This window comes from Setaria viridis, chromosome 4 (assembly GCF_005286985.2).
Source record: "Setaria viridis chromosome 4, Setaria_viridis_v4.0, whole genome shotgun sequence".
In the NCBI taxonomy this organism is placed as follows: domain Eukaryota; kingdom Viridiplantae; phylum Streptophyta; class Magnoliopsida; order Poales; family Poaceae; genus Setaria; species Setaria viridis.
Genome location: NC_048266.2, coordinates 30,361,887 through 30,379,534, shown reverse-complemented (window position 1 = coordinate 30,379,534; position 17,648 = coordinate 30,361,887). Strand labels below are relative to the sequence as shown.

The following is a 17,648-nucleotide window of genomic DNA, read 5'->3' as shown; positions in this document are numbered from 1 at the left end:
TTCACGTAGCCTCTCGTTCGGCCGGCTGGAGAGCGAGTCGCCGGCGATCCCATTCCTTGCCGGGTTTTCGAATCTGTGGGCCGGGTAGGGAGGACCAACGGCTACCAGCCGGCCACGGGGGCCGCCAGGGCGTAACAAACGCGTCGGCAGGTGGGACACGAATCTCCCCTGGGCCCACCCGCCAGGCCACGGATCCACCGGGCCCCATCCGACGTCAACGGTCGGATCGCGGCGGATTCCCGTTTCGGCAACTCGACTCTCAAATCTCAGTTCCTGCCGGTCGCCCCTTCTCCTCTTCTTCCCCCTTTCGCGGTGTGCCCTTCACTCTCCCCGCTCCTAGGGTTTCCTCATCCTCCCCCAGGCGCAGGCCTGCACCAGCCCAGCCGCCACCGGACAGCGCCACGGCGGCCGCCCCTTCCCGCCGCTGGAGACTCCCTCACCGCCGTCCGCCTGAATTGCATCTTCGTTCGCTCCCCGGCCGCCCCGCCCGAGAGGGGGATCCCCGATCGGTCGTTGCCTGCGTAGATACGAGCGGCGGCGATCTCTGGCTGTACCGCCGCGGGAAACGGAGGCAGGACGGTGAAGGAGGGAGAGCGAGGGGGTGTCCTACCGTCCTACGACTCCTGCGGTCCTGCCGTGCGTCGGGGGGGTAAGCGGCCGATTTCTTATGTGGGACGGAGGTGTCCCAGATGGGATCTTAGTCAATCTCGTGCCTGTATGCACTGGGGCAACTGATTCTTCGATTGATTGATCTCGCATTTCCTTTACCCAACATTGATAATTTCTGAACAGAGACATCCATTTCTGAATTATGGGGTGGGGGTTCGGCTTGCATCCTAGTTCTTTTATGTGGGTTTGAACTACCATTGTGTTGATGTAGCGTAAAGTCTATGGCACCCGATCTTGGATGTAGTAACCTCGAGCACGCGTTCACGCAACCGAGGAAGTTGATGTAATTTGATATGCTTAGTAGGCATTACTGTTTTCTCTCTCTCCATATATTGTTAACCACAATGAATAGCTTCTGGAAATGTCGCATTGATAGATTTACACGGATGTGGTAGCATTGAACAACAATGGAACGGAATGTGCCGTGACTTACTCCCAGAATGGCAATTAATGGTTCTGATTTAATTGCACTACCCGCATATTTATTAATTCTTTCGTGTTTTGTATGTCGCTAGATTGCAGTTTTTGGCGCTTGCCTTAGCAGCATTAAATCGCTGTTGTAGCTCGTAAGTGCGCTTTGTGTGGTTGTCCACGTGTATAGTTTGGTGTATGAGGGGATAGTCGGTTATAGAAGTTGGTATATTTATTATGAATCGGTTACTATTGATGTTTGGATAGCCAGCAAAGGATTCATTAGGCTGTGGAAATGGCTCCTAGATAGGTCAACAAAGTTGCAATTACTTGGGACATGGAACATTCCATATCCATCTCAATTAAGCGGTCCGTCTGAAATGCCAGTACACTATTTTTCCTGCTTCTGTCACTTGCGTCAGTATGCGGTCTACCCTTACAGACAGCACTCATATGGCAATATTCCTTATCGGGTATCATCGTTAAAGTTACCAAGTAGCACGTAAAATGGTTGTTGATATTTGCATCAGAGATAATTTTCCTTAGGTGTGTCTATATCTCTACAAGAGTTAGTGATATACCATGTGTCGTAGGAAGGAAGAACATGCTTAGTGGTGGTAATTGTTTCCTAAGAGCACCCCTAGTATGTGTTCGAATTGAAGGGGCATGGTTTGGCTGCTCCTATATGTGGGGCTCCCACAGGCAACTTGAAAAAGAATCCTCTCTTCCTGTCCTTCGCCTTTGCGCGACTACGATGAAGCTTCTGTATGTCCCATTTGGTTCCCCCACCCTACCAAACAAATCCATCTATGGATCCACAGAATTGGCCTTGGAGAAGAGTAGATATGGTCGTTGGCAGACAAACCAGGCCGGATCTCCTCTTTCTCTTCCTCTGCAATTCCATCGTTTCCTTCTCCATGAGTTGTTGCATCCTGCCATTACTAGAGCCCACTGAGCTCGCGTGCTGCCAGCAGAGACCGTTCCTCCACGCTGGACCACTGCTCGCTGCCGTGTGGCATCTCTGTGGATACATGCGACAAGCATGTGATGGTTAGGCGAACAGGAAAGAGCAACGGGCATGTGCAGAAGCTATTTTATTCTGTTCTAGTTGAAAACCAAGTTTGGAATTTGATTATGTTCTGAAACAGCTATTCAACTGCTCATATGGAAATGTTACCTTTCTGTTTGCCATGGTTTGATTTGGCACACACTAGAGGTGCTCTAAAGCCACCAATACATGACCTCCACAAGACCATTCTATTCCTTCTAGAAGACCTTCATTCTATACACCTGATGCATCTTTGATTTTTCCTTAGTTTTCATAAATGCTTACTTGATTTTGTGATGCTCGTTTATATTGACCCAATCATATCTAATACCATAAACACTTTTTTCAATTGCACAGTGCCGAATTTGTGACCAAAGGTGTTATTCTGGTACTTCGGGATTTCTAAGTGAAGTTGCTAAGGGAGTGACTTTAAGGTGTCTGCCACTATCACTTCCATGGTTAGTATCTAAAACTTGACATTTCAGGTTACTTTTTCAGTGTGAGCATCCCTGAAAAGCAATTGTTCTATCTTTCATGATTCTAATGGTATATGTTTATGTATGTTCCTGAAGGCAACCAACGAGAACCTCCCACCAAATGTGATCAGGCAGTTGGCTAAAGAATTGAAGAATCTTGATGACTCGCCTCCGGAAGGGATCAAAGTTAGTGTTAATGATGATGACTTCACCACTATTTTTGCTGATATTGAGGGCCCAGGTAAGATATTGTCAAGATACATTGGTTTACACTTGCCATTATTTTTTGTTCTTTCATGATTAATTTTTCATCCACCTATGCTGATCATGCTGTTGTATTTGTAAGTAGTACTAGTCTTTTGTCAGTCCATGGCGTTTTAGCAAACTGTTTGTTTTGAGCCAAGTATTATGAGGCTTGTCCTTTTGACAGTGCATATGATAGAACTTAAAGTGTTTTGAAGTTTCCAAGACCTTTTCATCTTGTACTACTTTATATATTATGATCTGAATGTGAACTGCAACATGGTGCAGCTGGAACTCCATATGAGAATGGAGTATTCAGGATGAAGCTGTTATTATCCCGTGACTTCCCTCAATCTCCTCCAAAAGGTTATTACCTTTTGAAACTTTCAGATTCATCCTTAGTAAATTTATTTCTTTTAGTAAAGCCGTTATCTGATAGCCTTTGTCTCTCTACTTGCAGGGTTCTTTTTGACAAAAATTTTCCATCCAAACATAGCAACTAGTGGTGAGATCTGTGTCAACACACTGAAGAAGGATTGGAATCCTGGTCTTGGATTAAGACACGTTCTGCTGGTAAGCTGAAAGTGCAACGCCCTAGTTCTGTTTTGCTGCTGCTAATTGCATGATGTGTCTGTAAGCAATTTCTAGGTCTGATTTACCTCAGAGGTCCAACTATTGTCACAACATGCGGGGGACTTATTATCAGTTGCGTGTTCACCTGTATGGCAGGTAGTGAGATGCCTTCTGATTGAACCATTTCCCGAATCTGCCCTGAATGAACAAGCTGGAAAGATGCTACTTGAAAATTACGAGGAGTATGCACGGCATGCAAGGTCAGCCTCAATTTCATGTTGTCAGCATGGAATAACACAACTTTGTTTTCCTTTATATCGAAATTACATTGTTAGGATTGTATGCAGGCACTGTTGATAATTACATTTGTCAGGTCATCTCTTACTGAAGCATCTTGTACTGTAAGCAGTTACTGATTATGATATATTTGCTCCATATGCAGGCTGTACACTGGCATCCATGCGCTTAAGCCTAAGAACAAGTCGAAGAGTGGAGCTATTTCCGAGTCAACCACAGCTCTAAATGTGGGCCAGTCCAATACTGTTCTCGGCGAGATACCTTTGGCGTCAACACCAATATCTACCTCTGCTGCTGCCAAAGCATTAGGTAAAAACTCACAGGATCAGAATGCTGCTACCTCTGATCCTGTTGTAGGAGCATCCACCGCACCCAAGAAGGATGCAGCACATGCAGCCAAAGTTGCAGTCGATAAGAAGAAGCTGGATGCAAGGAAGAAGAGCTTGAAGAGATTGTAATCGAATAATCCTGAGAGGTGAGGAGTGCTTAGTGGTAGATAAGATAATGGTCTTCATTAGTGCTAGATTCAACTGATGCCTGGTAGAACTGAAAAGAACAAAAAACAGTGCAAGAGGCATCTCATGGGGCATCTCTGTGCTTTGTTGGGACAAAACTGTCTGTGCAATTTCAACTAAACATTTATTTGGAAGAATACTCGCCTTTTCTGTTGATTCCCACTATCGCTTTGTTTAGTCTTGTTTCGGTGTGGCTGTGTAAATAGATGCTTCATGGAGCAGCGAGCAAGTTCAGTGAGCCTGAAGCCGTCTTCGACGAGAATTTGAGTGCTAAAGTGAAAAGGCAGTAGATTCTCATCCTGAACCAATGAACAGTGGACACAAGAAACCTACAAAATCTTTTTCCCCACCACACCACAATGATCATTCAGCTAGATCAAAATCTGTTCGTTTGGGTAGCTTTGGGGATCGATTAAAATTCATGTCACATCGAATATTTGGAGGCTAATTAGAAGGATTAAACATGAGCTAATTATAAAACTAATTACACAGATGAATGTTAATTTCTAAGACGAATCTATTAAGCCTAATTAATCCATCATTAGCACATGTTTACTGTAGTACCATATTATCAAATCATGGACTAATTAGGTTTAATAGATTCGTTCGTAAATTAGCCTCCATCTGTGCAATTAGTTTTATAATTAATCTATATCTAATACTTCTAATTAATATCTAAACATTCGACGTGACAGGAATTTTAGGAGCTCCTAGAGCAACAAACGGACCTAAATTGGGAAACGATGATGTGACTTTCTTTCGGACTGATTCTCAGCCCACTTCCTTTTGTCGCCCTCTTTGAAGCCGTGATCTCCCTGCCACCTCGATCCTTCAGGTATGGAAAGGCCTTTTACCAACACTAATCTCCCTTACCATCATGCCCATCCCACTAGCAGCACATCACTCCAGCACTCTCTTGTTCCAGCACTAGGTCATGTCGAATTTCCTTTTCCGATATACGATTTCTTGAATTTTCATTTGTGCTTTTCGAGATACATATCATCTCTGCGTTCCATCTTGAAATTTTGCTTGGTCAGATGAATCCACAATGTTCTTCTCGATTCATCTAGGACAATGTAGTAACTGCTAATCTTCGAAAGATCATGACTAAGAGCAGTACTGTCTTGAAACTTCTTGGTCAGCTGCATCAACAATGTTCTTCTTCTCAATCCATCTAGCACAAGCACAATGTAATAACCAGTACTAATCTTCAAACTGCCATGATTACGAGCAGTCAAAAGATCCAAGAAAGTATTCCAGATGGCAAAGCCCAAGTGATCCTTTTACACTTGGAGCTGCCGTGATGTGCTACGCCTGCCATGCCCAATCCCCCATGATGATCCATCCACTCACTCACTCCGCCCCCAAAGTTCCCGTGTCCCAAAGAGGATTCAGGAACTTTCACCGGCAGCTGCACCACCACTAGGCTGGCTCGGCTAAGCTTTGTGCCTTTCCCTCCCCCCGCGCTTTCGCTTTTGCTTCCATCTCTTTTAATCCGCCGTTGGGTTACTTTGACAGGAGAGAAGAGAGTGAAAAAGTCTCCAAACTGATGGGGCCCCGGGAGCGTCATCAGGGAAGGAGGAGGAGAGGATAAAGCGTGGACGACAGCGCTAGCTCGGGGGGGTGAGGAGGAGGAGAATTCCGATGGCCGGCCGGTGACGTACGGCTTGGCTAGGAAAGGTGGTGATCTCGACGCCACCTCCCCGGCCGGACGCACCGGGAGATACGATGCTTGCTTGTCAAGCCAAACAAAGTTGTGGCGATTTTGGTGGTGCCATCAGGGTCATGTTTCTAGGCTGTATATATCCAGATGGTCAAAGCTTCTGGATGGAGATGTTTCAAGCGCAGGGTTATTTCGTCGCTGTTGGTCTTGCAGCTGAAGAAGAAATTAAAGGACTTCTCTAAATGTCACGGACAGGAAACGAGCCCTTGCCTTGCATCTGGAAAACTCAACTGTCCTACTGCCAATTATATAAAAAAAACTATCTTAATGCTGGGATTCTAACTCTGATTACCGACTTGTCGGAAAGCGAGAGTTGCATTTTTTTAGTTTTAGGACGGAGGGAGTAGCTCCTAGCTCTATTAACAACTTACCAAACCTAAGCTATACTGAAGTTCCCTTTTCCTGTGGTGTGTCGCGGTCTAACTATTGTTTGGTAAACACACAAGTTTTGTTAAGGATTTTTACTAGCACCAGTGGCAGTATGCTCCTACACAAGACTCGTTCCGGATTCAGTCCTAGTCGCAAAACTGGCTTTAAGAAAATGGCATGTGGGGCGTGACCGCAGCACCATCACATCCACAGGTGTGCGTGTGCCCAATTGCCCTAAAGAAAGATTTTCCGTTCCCAAGTGGGCCTCTCTCCACCTACATCCCATAAATAGTCTTTCACCACGTACTCGCTCTCCCTCCTACTATATGATCAATATAATCAAATCCCCAAATCCGCCATCTCACCGGACGGACGGACGAATGTTCGCTAAGCCGTCGTCCTTGATGCACCTAATGCGCCCCCCCCCCATTAATCACCCAATCACAGCGCTGTATTTTTTAGAATTTAGACGGGTGCGTCTGAATGTTTGATTAGTCAGCTCATCGTCATGCAGGGATATAAACTGGATAAGGATTGATCGCTAGTCTCCTCCTCCTCCCAGAGAAAAACAAAAAAAAATCATTGCTCGTCGCCTTGTGAAATTTCATGGCCTCAAAGTGTCACCAAAGTATTCACATGATATCGTACATTTATGCCATCATATCCTTGTAGACCAAGATGGCGACACGCTCTTTTCTTGCAATTTTTTTTTTGCCTGAACGGCGCGTCTCGTCATTTTTAACACCCGAGTCAGGGACTCGGCCCTCGGGGCGCGGGGTTGACCCTAACCCAGCAAGTCCCATGGTGTTGCATTACATTACGTCCATGGTGATGATGCTAGCTTGGAATGTTTCCACGGTTGACAATGCATCTACAGTGGGTTTGTTGGCTAGCGAAGTCACCCGATGCTACTTGGCAATTTCATTCTTTCTCGCGCAGGATCCTGACGTGGCGCCATCGACGGAGAAAAAGTAGTCCCCATTATCGGAAGACTCTTGGTTTTTGTTTTCTCAAGTCTTGGGAAGTAGCTCATACACTGTACATCGTCACCGAATTAACGTGTGGATGGCAGTAGGTAAGAGCACAGTAGAAACAGGGACTGGAAGAAACGTAACAACGGCTTTGATTTTTCTTCGATGTAAAGGACATAGTCAATTCCTAATGCAGCAAGCGACAAGCGAGCAACGGGTCATCAGTCTAAACGCAGCTCCAGTAGACGCGGTCAAGCTGAAGCAACTGCATGCGCAGCACACTTCCGAGGTGGTTTCGCTCTCGAAAGGGATCGTCGGCCGTCCCTGTCGTGTCAGAGTCGTCCACACGCTCGTCGTTACACGTCTACTACTAAGATCACTCGGTTTTGGAAGCACACCCCGGCCTGCCTGCCCTGCCCCCCCTCAACATTTCGATCTCCGTCGAGACCACTGGCCATTTCAAGAACTACTGCTACTGCGATAAGGCCAAGTTACCTGTCAGAAAACACGGGGGAGTTTGGTGAGATGAAACTGCGTGCCGTGCAGGGTCCGTCTGAGACTGGCCATATCAAACTCGTGTGGAGGACCACGAGGGGAGACGCCAGCAGAAAAACCCCCGGCAAGAACAGCTATGCCCACGAGGGGGAGGGAGGCGCGGCAGCCGCCAGCCGTCAGCCGCAGGCCGCGACGGCGACGTCCGTCCCCGCGCGGGCGCACATGCGCAACCCCGCGGTCCACGCCGCCCACTGTTGCCGCCGCGGTCCAGCCCAGCCAGCCACAGGCCACAGCCAGCCGCGAGCCGGGCAGCCGGCGCGGCGACCACGGCGTCTCCTCCCCCACGGGGCCCCCCACCCGCCCCGCCAACGTAATGAGATCCCAATCATCCCATCCCACGGAGTAAACAAAAGCCGCCGAGGCAACGCAAGCGAAGCGAAACCCAGGCGGCGCGGCCCTCGCGTTTTTCTCGTCGGCCCCCGCCCGAGCTCTTTTTTTTTAACGCCCCCGCTGTTGCGTGCTCCCGCTGCTAGTTGCCTTGCCAGTTGCGTCGCTGCTCGGCTCGTTCCCCCCAGTGGCCCAGTCCCATACCACCACCCCCCACATCCGTCTCCTCTGTCCCTTCCCTGCGCTGCCCCCGCCCCCGCCTCCGCCTCCACGCTTCCGTCCACTCCTCCTCCTCGCCTCTCTCGCTCGCACTCGCGCACACCCCATTGCTCTTCGCGCGGTGGATCTGGGCGACCGGCGTCGGCCTCCGCACTCCACCCGGGCGGTTGCGATCTGACCGGGGTGAGCACGGGCGCGCGGCGAATGGTGTGATCGGCCGGTCGGGAATTGGGAGCGTGGCGATGCGGCGGGCTCCGGGGGGCCACCGCGGCGGGGGCGGCCGGCTCCCGCTGCTGCTGCTGCTGCTGGCGCTGCAAGCATTGGCAGCGGCGCCGAGGCTAGCGGGCGCGGTCACCGACGCGGCCGACGGTACGTTCCTGCTCCCCGCCTCCCTCCCCTGCTCTGTTCGCAGCGAGTTGGTTTTTGTTTCCATGGAGCGCTTCGGTCGCTGCTGCTCGTGCTGTCTGCTCGATTGCGCGCGGGTTAATTTGGGGCTTTGCTTTGCATGCGCGCGCGCGGGTGGGTGGGTGCGTTGTTGCGGTTTTGTCGGCGGTAGTGGGGAAGCACTGGCCGGAGCAGAGCAGGGAATCGGATCGGTTCCGCGAGCTGTGAAGTCCTGGGCGGTGGTGCTGCGCTGCGCTGATGGGGAGCGGCAGTTCCTGTTGCTCTCACTTTTTGTTTTTCGGCCCCCGCCAGCCTGTTGTCACGCGGCGAGACTCGAGAGCGAGATCATGTCGGTGTCGCCGCTAAAGCGGCGGCCGAGAGGAGCGAGGGCCTCTCAGCCTCTGCTTCCGCGGATTGCTTCCTTCGCATCGACTCCCGTGAGACAGTGAATGTGAGTGCTACAGCCTACAGCAAAGAGAAGCTGCTCTTCGTTCGAGCCATCGATCTCGTAGTATAGTATATGCCGGTTAGCGCAGGGCGGCTGTAAGCCTGTAACTGCAACACGGCACGATTTTGGATCACTTGGTGCTTTCGGTCGATTCGCAGCGCGCTCGGGGGCCGCCGTCGCTGTCGGCAGGGATAACGAAAGCAACTTTTGAAGCGTTATCGGAACGCGGCTGTCTGTTTGCTCCGTGTCTTACCTCCCGTGACAGCAATGACAGGAATGGATGGGATGCTCGCATGTTGGATGCGTCGGAAGTAGATAGGAGAAAATGATGGTCTGCTAATTATGTTAGTGGTACTAATCGCAGGATGGTTTTTTAATTACTTTAGCAGTACAAACAGCACGGGGGGAGCTTTAATCATACTCGTGTTGATTTCCACATTGATGGTACTGCAAAATAGTGCACATAGTAAGGGTCTACTCCTGTTGGGATCCTAGGATGGTAGTCTAATAAGTGGCAATAATATTGATTAGTGTTGCTGCTGGTTCATTAGTCAATTCAGTGTTCATGTGGGATCATGTTCCTGATATTATTGAGTCCGTGGATGCTTTTCAAGGGCAATCAACTTCTTGCATACACTGTTTTCAGTTCATGTGTCATGCAATGCAGGCAGTTCAGAGATTTTCTAAGGGTTACTGGATGCTAATTTTTTTTTCCTTCGTACTTCTATTTTATCATCTGTAGTCTCTGCCATAAATGGATTGTATGTTGCACTGGGATCGCCAACTCTTCCTGGATGGACCGGAAATGGCGGAGACCCCTGTGGCGAGCTTTGGCAGGGTGTTGTGTGTACCGGTTCTACTATTACTGGAATGTATGTCAGCTTCTTCATTGCGTTTCCTTTCATCTGGTAGATTTGTTTATGTTTCACCCTTATCAACTCACTGATTTCTAGAACCATGAATGCTGCAAACCTGGGAGGACAGCTGGGCAGTTTAGGTAACTTCACTTCGATCATCACCATGTAAGGGCGTTAGCACTGAATTTGTTATTCATTGTTTCCAATTAAGCATTATATCCTCGTGCCATGATCACCACTACGTTTCACTAGGAATTATGATATTTTTCTCATGATTGAATTTATGCTCTCTTCGTATCCAGGGTGTCTGACCAATAACTTTGTTCTATCTGTAGAGATCTTAGCAACAATAATATTGGTGGAACCATTCCAGAAGACCTACCTGTTACATTGCAGAGTTTGTATGTGTCACTGTCTCATCAATCATTTCTTCGATCCCTTAGTCTTTGAGATTATGATTCTGTGAATGACATATGTTTTCTCTTGCTACAGATTCCTCTCCGCTAATCAGCTCACTGGAAGCATCCCAAGTTCACTGTCAAAAATCAAAAACTTAACAGCCATGTAATGATCAACCCCCTCCCCCTCCCATATTCACGCTCATTTGGTTGGTCTGTAAACTGTGCATATTGTATGATCCTTGTTTTCCCAGGTCAGTCAATGGCAACCATCTAAACGGAGACCTTCCAGACGCTTTTGATTCACTCAGTAGACTTGTAAATTTGTAAGTTCTGTCCTAGTTTCTTACATTCGCTTTTAGACTAGTAAATTTGTGATATATGCGCGCGCGCGTGGTTCAAGATGAAGTCTTAATTGACTAATCATATCATTCGCACTTGCTTTACAGGGATATTTCTTCTAACAACATGACTGGCGTGTTACCCTCTTCAATGAAAAGTTTGGCATCTTTGACTACATTGTAAGTTTTCGTCTTTTGTGGCCTTTTCTAAGTTATTTTCCTATTCCTGTTTTCCCAAACTTATTTCTGATCTGTTTTCCCAAACTTGTTAGGCACATGCAGGACAATCAACTGTCTGGGACCCTTAACGTCTTACAGGATCTCCCACTGAAAGACTTGTAATCCCTCAATCTCACAGCTCTTGTCCTGTAATTTGTGCTGTTATGTTTGTACATATAGTTGAAGGGATACCATTATCTTCTCACTTCGATTAGGGTATTGCAAACAGTGTGTCCTCAGTTTTCATCACTGATTTTACAAAAAGTGTAACATTTCATATGGTCTCCAGTCGCTAACTCACTATATGTTTGACTTGAGACAATAGTTTAGCGGATTGTGATTGGCTGATTGCCAACACTTGAAACTTGTGAGTTTCAAAGCTTTTACTCGATTGCATATGGAGTTAAAGAAAACTTAACAAACTATCTCTTTGTTCTTGCCTTCTTGTAGTATGTTGCACTTCTCTAATCTGATGTACACTAATATCTGGAGGCAATGGTATCTTGATATTGTTTTCTTCTTTGGGGAAAGATTGCATGCTCACTTACCATGATCTTGCAAATGAGCATTTCATCAGCAGTTAAGAAGTGTTCAGCAGTTCAGCCTCCGACTTGAATCACTAAAACCACATATAACTCTTGTATTGGAAATATTGCTTCCGATTATTAACTGTTTGCTGATTTCCTGATTCTGAACAGGAATATAGAGAATAATATGTTTTCTGGACCGGTGCCTGCAAGTTTACTGAACATACCGAACTTCAAGTGAGAAACCTTCTTCCTTTCACCTTTGCCTTAATCAGCTTCATAGAAACTAGATAATTAATTAGATCACTTCTGTAGTTCTGTATTGTTAGACAGTATGGCTATCATGTATGACTTGTTAAGTGACTAATAGGATACCATTGCAGAAAGGACGGGAATCCATTCAATACCAGCATAGCCCCATCTGCATCACCGCCTTCACCATCGACAGGAATGGCACCAACTCCAACACCAGCAGGACCAAAACCAGCTCCAACACCTGCATCAGCACCTACTAGTTCAAATTCAACACCAGTACCAGCACCTCCATCACCTGCTTCAAGAGCTCCTCCACCATCTAAAACAACCTCAAACACTTCTGAAGGATCAACTACCCGAGATAGCACTTCACCATCTAGGAAACACAGTACCTCGACCCTTAAGATTGTTGGTTTTGTTCTTCTCGGAGTGGTGCTGTTCATAATTATGGTCCTTCTAGTATTATTTTGTCTATCCAAGTACGAAGAGAGACAGACAAGATATGATCATAATAGAAGTCAGCTGGCAAGGGTGCATCATAGAGTTGAACCCCAAATCAAGCCACCTCCAGTGCAACAGAGGGATGATGTTAAAAAAGGTTAACCTTTCATCCCAGCATTATATAGCTTAGTTTCTATTTTTACCATTCATATAAGATGGTTTATTTGACAGGGCAAAGTGAGGGACTTGATAGGAGGGGTCGTGAGCTTAGTTCATCAGCAGCAGGTATGAAGTCCTTGGAACAAAGTACCATCTAAGTTTTGTTCACGAACTTCAAATGTCTGAAAGTTTGTGTGCAATTGTTTACAGCTGTCCCTAAGAAGTCTCCTGAAAACCAAAAGGAGCACGTAATTAATTTCGATCGAACAGAATCAGATCTTTTTCCAGTTCTCCCACCACCCCCTCCACCACCTCTACCCTCAATTGAAAGAGTTGTTGCAAATCCCATTGTTCCACCAGAAAAGAGATATAGTCCTCCACCAAGAACGAGTACCCCGACTTCTGCCACACCATTCTCTGTTGCATCTCTTCAGCAATATACAAATAGTTTCAGCGAGGAGAATGTGATAAGAGAGAGCAGATTAGGGAAGGTATACCTAGCAGAGCTTCCTGATGGCAAGGTATGAACTAAGCATTACTTGTCTTTATGAAAGATCAGTCTGCTCAGCATTTGGTTCAAGTAGTAAGCTATTATTGTTTTATTTTGTGTAGTTATTGGAGGTTATGAAGATTGACAACGCTAATGGAAGAATATCAGTAGATGATTTCCTAGAACAGGTTGAATGTATCTCAGAGATTAAGCATCCTAACATTCTGGAGTTAGTTGGATATTGTGCTGAATATGGGCAGAGGTTACTCGTGTACAATCACTTTAGCAGAACAACACTAGATGATGCACTTCATGATGCAGAGGAAACTGGAAGTGCTCTGTCATGGAATGCTCGCCTTCAGGTTGCTCTTGGTTCAGGAAAAGCCTTAGAGTAAGTGTAACTATTGTTCTATTATTTATCTGTATAATAGTTCACATACGGTGTTCTTCTTTAAAACAGTTGAGCTTTACCTTAACTTATTTTCAAATTACCTTTTCCCCTTCAGGTATCTGCATGAAAGCTTCCAACCTCCAATTGTGCACCAAAATTTTGAACCAGCTAATGTGCTCCTTGATAAAAAATTCTCAGTGTGTGTTGCGGAATGTGGACTGGCAGAAATGATGCCATCAGGTTCAGTCACTCAGGTAAACTATATATGTCATAGATATTTCTTGTTTTTAGAACAGCCAAAAATGGGGATAATGCAATCACGGTTTAATCTACATCTTTTCATCATTCCCATTATGTTCGAATTGCGGACATTACTATGTCCGAAATAGCAGAATAGCATCTGAATCCATAGGTGAATTAGGGATGCAAGTCAATGAAGTCATACATATTTTGAATCATTGGGTCGACGCAAAAACTTGATGGAATGAACTAGAATGGCATTTCACGTAATATATTTAGGAGGAGAAATGAACTTGAGTGGCATATCATCGTAATTAATCATCAGCGACCCAGAAAACAGCAATGAGCACCCACTTGCATCCATAATGTTAATGGGTACCATGAGTTATCTGGCATAACATGCTTGCTCGTTGTAGGATAATTTGTGTTGACAAGCCAGGGATTTCCCATGTCGTAAATTGTTATCAACTTAGTTATTGCAGTTGCGTATTGTGATATCAGTATGTAACATTTTCTGTCTTCTCACATTTCTTCAATTTTTCGAGAATACGCAGGAGAGTTGCATATCTTTTCAAGGATTTTAATCATTTAGTTATTCTGTTGATTATAGTAAACTAATATGCTTTATTGAAAGGTCTGGAAATGAGTAACTAAATGTTATGGCAAAATCATGTAATATTTGCAACCGAGGCCTGAACAACGAAAATGATGGTCCTTGTACTTGAGTAACCAGATCCTGGCTTACCATGGGTCTGTGTCAGACTGTCAGCCATTGACTCAAATTGTTAGAAAATGCTACATAACCCTTTGGTTTGAACTTGGAAGCGATTAAATTCTGATTTACCTAAAGGTATTGATTACCTTATTTACTCGTAGTTGATGCCTAATACTTTCTTATTTTGTCACAAATGAGTGGGCATGGTTAGTTTGATGTTGCTAAGGTGTGACAAATGCATCTTCTTATGCCCATGGGCCAAAATTGCAAGTGTACTCACAGCTACTGTTTGTTCAATACAGCTGTCAGGTCGGATGCGCGCATTGATGAACTATGAAGCACCCGAGTTCCAGGATTCTGGGGTCATTTCAGAACGGGGTGATGTCTATAGCTTTGGTGTAGTGATGCTAGAACTTCTTACTGGGCGTAAACCGTATGATAGGTAAGAGGTTATTAAAAGCAAGCCTCATGCTTGACCAGTATCTTTCTGCAGTTGTTTCAGACCATTTTTGTTCAGTGCAAAAGATGGAAAAAATGGCTTTCTGGTTCACATGCCTGTTTTATGTGAAAATGCGCAGTTCACGCCCACGTCATGAGCAACATCTTGTTAGATGGGCCAGTTCTCAGCTTCATGACATTGAGTCCCTGTCCAAGATGGTGGACCCATCTATACGTGGACAATGTTCTGAGAAAGCATTGTCACGATTTGCTGACATAATCAGCCGCTGTGTCCAGGTAATTCAATTTTACTTTCTTCTTTGATACTAATCAGCATTTACTAGGCAGCACGTATCTAGACTTTTCATTCTTTGCAAGTGTTTTGAGAAAAAAAAGATCAGAGGCCTGATCTGAATCTTTTGTATTGCAGCGGCAGCCAGAGTTCAGGCCGCCAATGTCTGAAATTGTCCAAGACCTAGCTAGACTTGTAAATGCTACTGGTGAGGAATCAGAGTAACAGAAAAATTGTGGAGCACATACAAATACAAACCTCACGACCAAATAGCATGATGTACAAATTTTGAGAAGGTAATTGTTTTGCCACAATTCCGAGGAGAAATTGTGAAGATATGTTTTCCTCGGAGAGCATTCTACACTCCATATTCTGAGGAGAATCTTGTGAAGATATATTTTCCTCGGAGAGCATTCTACACTACATATTCTGAGGAGAATCTTGTGAAGGTAGATTTTCCTCTGAGAGCATTCTACACTAACTCATGTCAAATTGGAGCTTCATTTACACATGACAGGAGGGTGGAGGTGCAAACATTCGTGCACCTGGTTGCTGATGATAAAATCCATGTAATTTTTGCAGACGTGATATTATAGTGGACCCTGAATTCTTGTAACTAATGCTCAGGAATTCGTTAAATTGGTCACAGTTGTTCCATTCATCGTGTGTTTATTATAATGTTGCATCTTCTCTGAGCAGTCGAAGAAAAACTGCCCAGCCTTTTACAGCTTGTAGAGCTGACATGTTTACTGCCGTAAAACCCAGTGATGTAATCATTCCAGTATTGGCATGCTGAGACTTGAGAGCTTATCTGCGTACATATTCTGGGAACGCTGAAAAAGAAAACTAAAACAAAATTCACACTTAGTTTTCTCTTCATTTTTGAACTAACTAGCTTGTTCTAAACGTCATATATTTATAAATTTATGGACGGAGGTGGTACCTTGGTATGCTGTCGACATTTCTAGCCAGTTAGACAGCGTTCAGGGTGAGCTGTACTCCGTACCAGCACAAATGCAAAATTTAGTCAAGTACACGTACATCTAGCACAAGTACAAACAACACAACTAATCACTGGACGATAAAAAGCTAATAAATTCAATACAAAGGAGGCGACCAAGTCACCTTCACTGATATACTAGCCACCTCAAGCTTAATCTGTCGACTGGGAGATCCATGGAGGTTTGCACTGAAGGAGCAATAGTGCAGCACATCACCGTCAGAGCCTTTTTCACCTATCTTGAATTTCAAATGCATCATAGTATCTATGGGGACGGCAACCGCGAACCGTTTTACGCCCAACTCGTCAACCATGCCATTAACCCTAATGGTGATAAAGGAACTGAGAGATAAACTGAAAACACTCTGAACTTCTGATACGACCACTTCTATTATGGCCTCCACTCTGTCCTCCACAAGTGCTAAGCGCATGTCAACTGTGCCACAATTGCTATTAAAGCGGATTGTGAATGGTCTTGTTGATATGCGTGGGTCTAAGTGCATTAGGCCGTCAATCATGTTGATATCGAACTCAATAAGAACATCAGATAGCATTATAATGCCTCTCTTAGGGCCAGTCATCTCGATGATAGAACCCTGTAAAATTATAATAATTGTTTAGCAGTTCGGCCAAGCAAAATGTTAAATATCTAAAGCTAAATATTTTCCTTACAAGCCATGTGGCAATAGATCTCAAATAAATGACAGCATAAATTCAAAACTCTTTGAAAAAAAGAGTTGAGATTTTCTAGAAACAGATAGGTATGTAACACTTTAAATTGATCCCTTCACTACGTGGAAGGCCCAACGTTGGTATTCTGTCATCAGTCCTTTTTAAGGGCTGATGTATGAGACGAGTTTGGTTCCATAGTCCTTGGTTATTCAAGGAAAAAAAAGGATTTTATACTGTGCTTTACTTTTTACATGGTGGTTTATCAGGATGCTTTGTTCGAATAACCCTACTAACAAACTAAAACCAAAGTCTATACTTATTAAAACAAATTTTATTCTCTATCCTATGTATCTCTATCCCAGCTTTTATCATTTAAAGGAGATTGGGTGATAATAGCCACGAGAGTCATGTCGGTTTCACCAAAGATTCAAAATTGTTAGTTGATAAACTAGAGAAACAGACATTATAAAGTAAAATATGCTTTCCCCCTCATATTTGTAGTTGTAGGGCAGCTGATGTGTGTGTCCAATTCCCACATTTAACTATACCCACAATATTTTATCGGAGTATATATGGGTAAAAGGATAGGGAAATTTGTATACAGGACACTAAGATTATGGCTTGGTCTTACAGAAACTGTACTCGTTAATTTTGTCAGTTGAACACTGAGCATATGTGATTTGTCTGCAGGCGTGGTGCTTTGGAGACAAAATTCAGGACACAATACGAGTTCAGCTCTGGCACCTATTGATTTAGCTCCTTCTAACACGTCGAGTCGAGACTTGACATTGTTTCACACTTTTCCATCGCTACTCTCTTTCCAGGATTTCTCGTTGATTTGATTTCTGCGCTGCGATCCATGGTTGAATAATAAACCCAGCGGCTTTCTCAATTCTAAATGCTAGTTCACGTCACTCACATATGCCCAACCAACTGAGCTAACTTGTAGTTTTTTTGTCTTCGAGCAATGATGTGAGACATACCA

General features: G+C 44.9%; 2 protein-coding genes across 3 annotated transcripts; both read left to right on the top strand.

Moving 5' to 3' along the window:
* Positions 1–271: 271 nt before the first annotated feature.
* Positions 272–4,388, top strand: LOC117852279 (ubiquitin-conjugating enzyme E2 22). 2 transcript variants are annotated; one of them, XM_034734296.2, is made up of 7 exons: positions 272–649; positions 2,486–2,586; positions 2,701–2,845; positions 3,136–3,213; positions 3,308–3,420; positions 3,577–3,680; positions 3,863–4,388. In XM_034734296.2, exons 2-7 carry the CDS (start codon positions 2,584–2,586, stop codon positions 4,173–4,175), a joined length of 756 nt encoding a protein of 251 aa, XP_034590187.1. In that variant the 5' UTR covers positions 272–649; positions 2,486–2,583; the 3' UTR covers positions 4,176–4,388. The 2 variants fall into 2 exon arrangements, with proteins under 2 accessions (XP_034590187.1, XP_072149334.1); XM_072293233.1 differs by lacking the exons at positions 272–649; positions 2,486–2,586 and having other exon boundaries at positions 2,689–2,845.
* Positions 4,389–8,288: 3,900 nt separating this feature from the next.
* Positions 8,289–15,648, top strand: LOC117852599 (protein STRUBBELIG-RECEPTOR FAMILY 3). Its single transcript, XM_034734751.2, has 17 exons — positions 8,289–8,765; positions 9,971–10,100; positions 10,182–10,250; positions 10,421–10,486; positions 10,578–10,649; positions 10,738–10,809; positions 10,933–11,004; positions 11,097–11,162; positions 11,742–11,807; positions 11,954–12,423; positions 12,498–12,551; positions 12,636–12,946; positions 13,038–13,306; positions 13,422–13,560; positions 14,564–14,703; positions 14,840–14,996; positions 15,130–15,648. The coding sequence occupies exons 1-17, from the start codon at positions 8,639–8,641 to the stop codon at positions 15,214–15,216; spliced, it is 2,367 nt and encodes a 788-aa protein (XP_034590642.1). The 5' UTR covers positions 8,289–8,638; the 3' UTR covers positions 15,217–15,648.
* The last annotated feature ends 2,000 nt before the right edge of the window (positions 15,649–17,648 follow it).

Bases quoted from the DNA above. Each gene is read 5' to 3' on its own strand.
- LOC117852279 (XM_072293233.1), top strand. From the start codon at position 2,689: ATGTTCCTGAAGGCAACCAACGAGAACCTCCCACCAAATGTGATCAGG. The intron at 2,846-3,135 runs GTAAGATATTGT...AACATGGTGCAG, and splicing joins TGCTGATATTGAGGGCCCAG to CTGGAACTCCATATGAGAAT. The intron at 3,681-3,862 runs GTCAGCCTCAAT...CTCCATATGCAG, and splicing joins GAGTATGCACGGCATGCAAG to GCTGTACACTGGCATCCATG.
- LOC117852599 (XM_034734751.2), top strand. From the start codon at position 8,639: ATGCGGCGGGCTCCGGGGGGCCACCGCGGCGGGGGCGGCCGGCTCCCG. The intron at 10,810-10,932 runs GTAAGTTCTGTC...CTTGCTTTACAG, and splicing joins CTCAGTAGACTTGTAAATTT to GGATATTTCTTCTAACAACA. The intron at 12,424-12,497 runs GTTAACCTTTCA...TTTATTTGACAG, and splicing joins GAGGGATGATGTTAAAAAAG to GGCAAAGTGAGGGACTTGAT.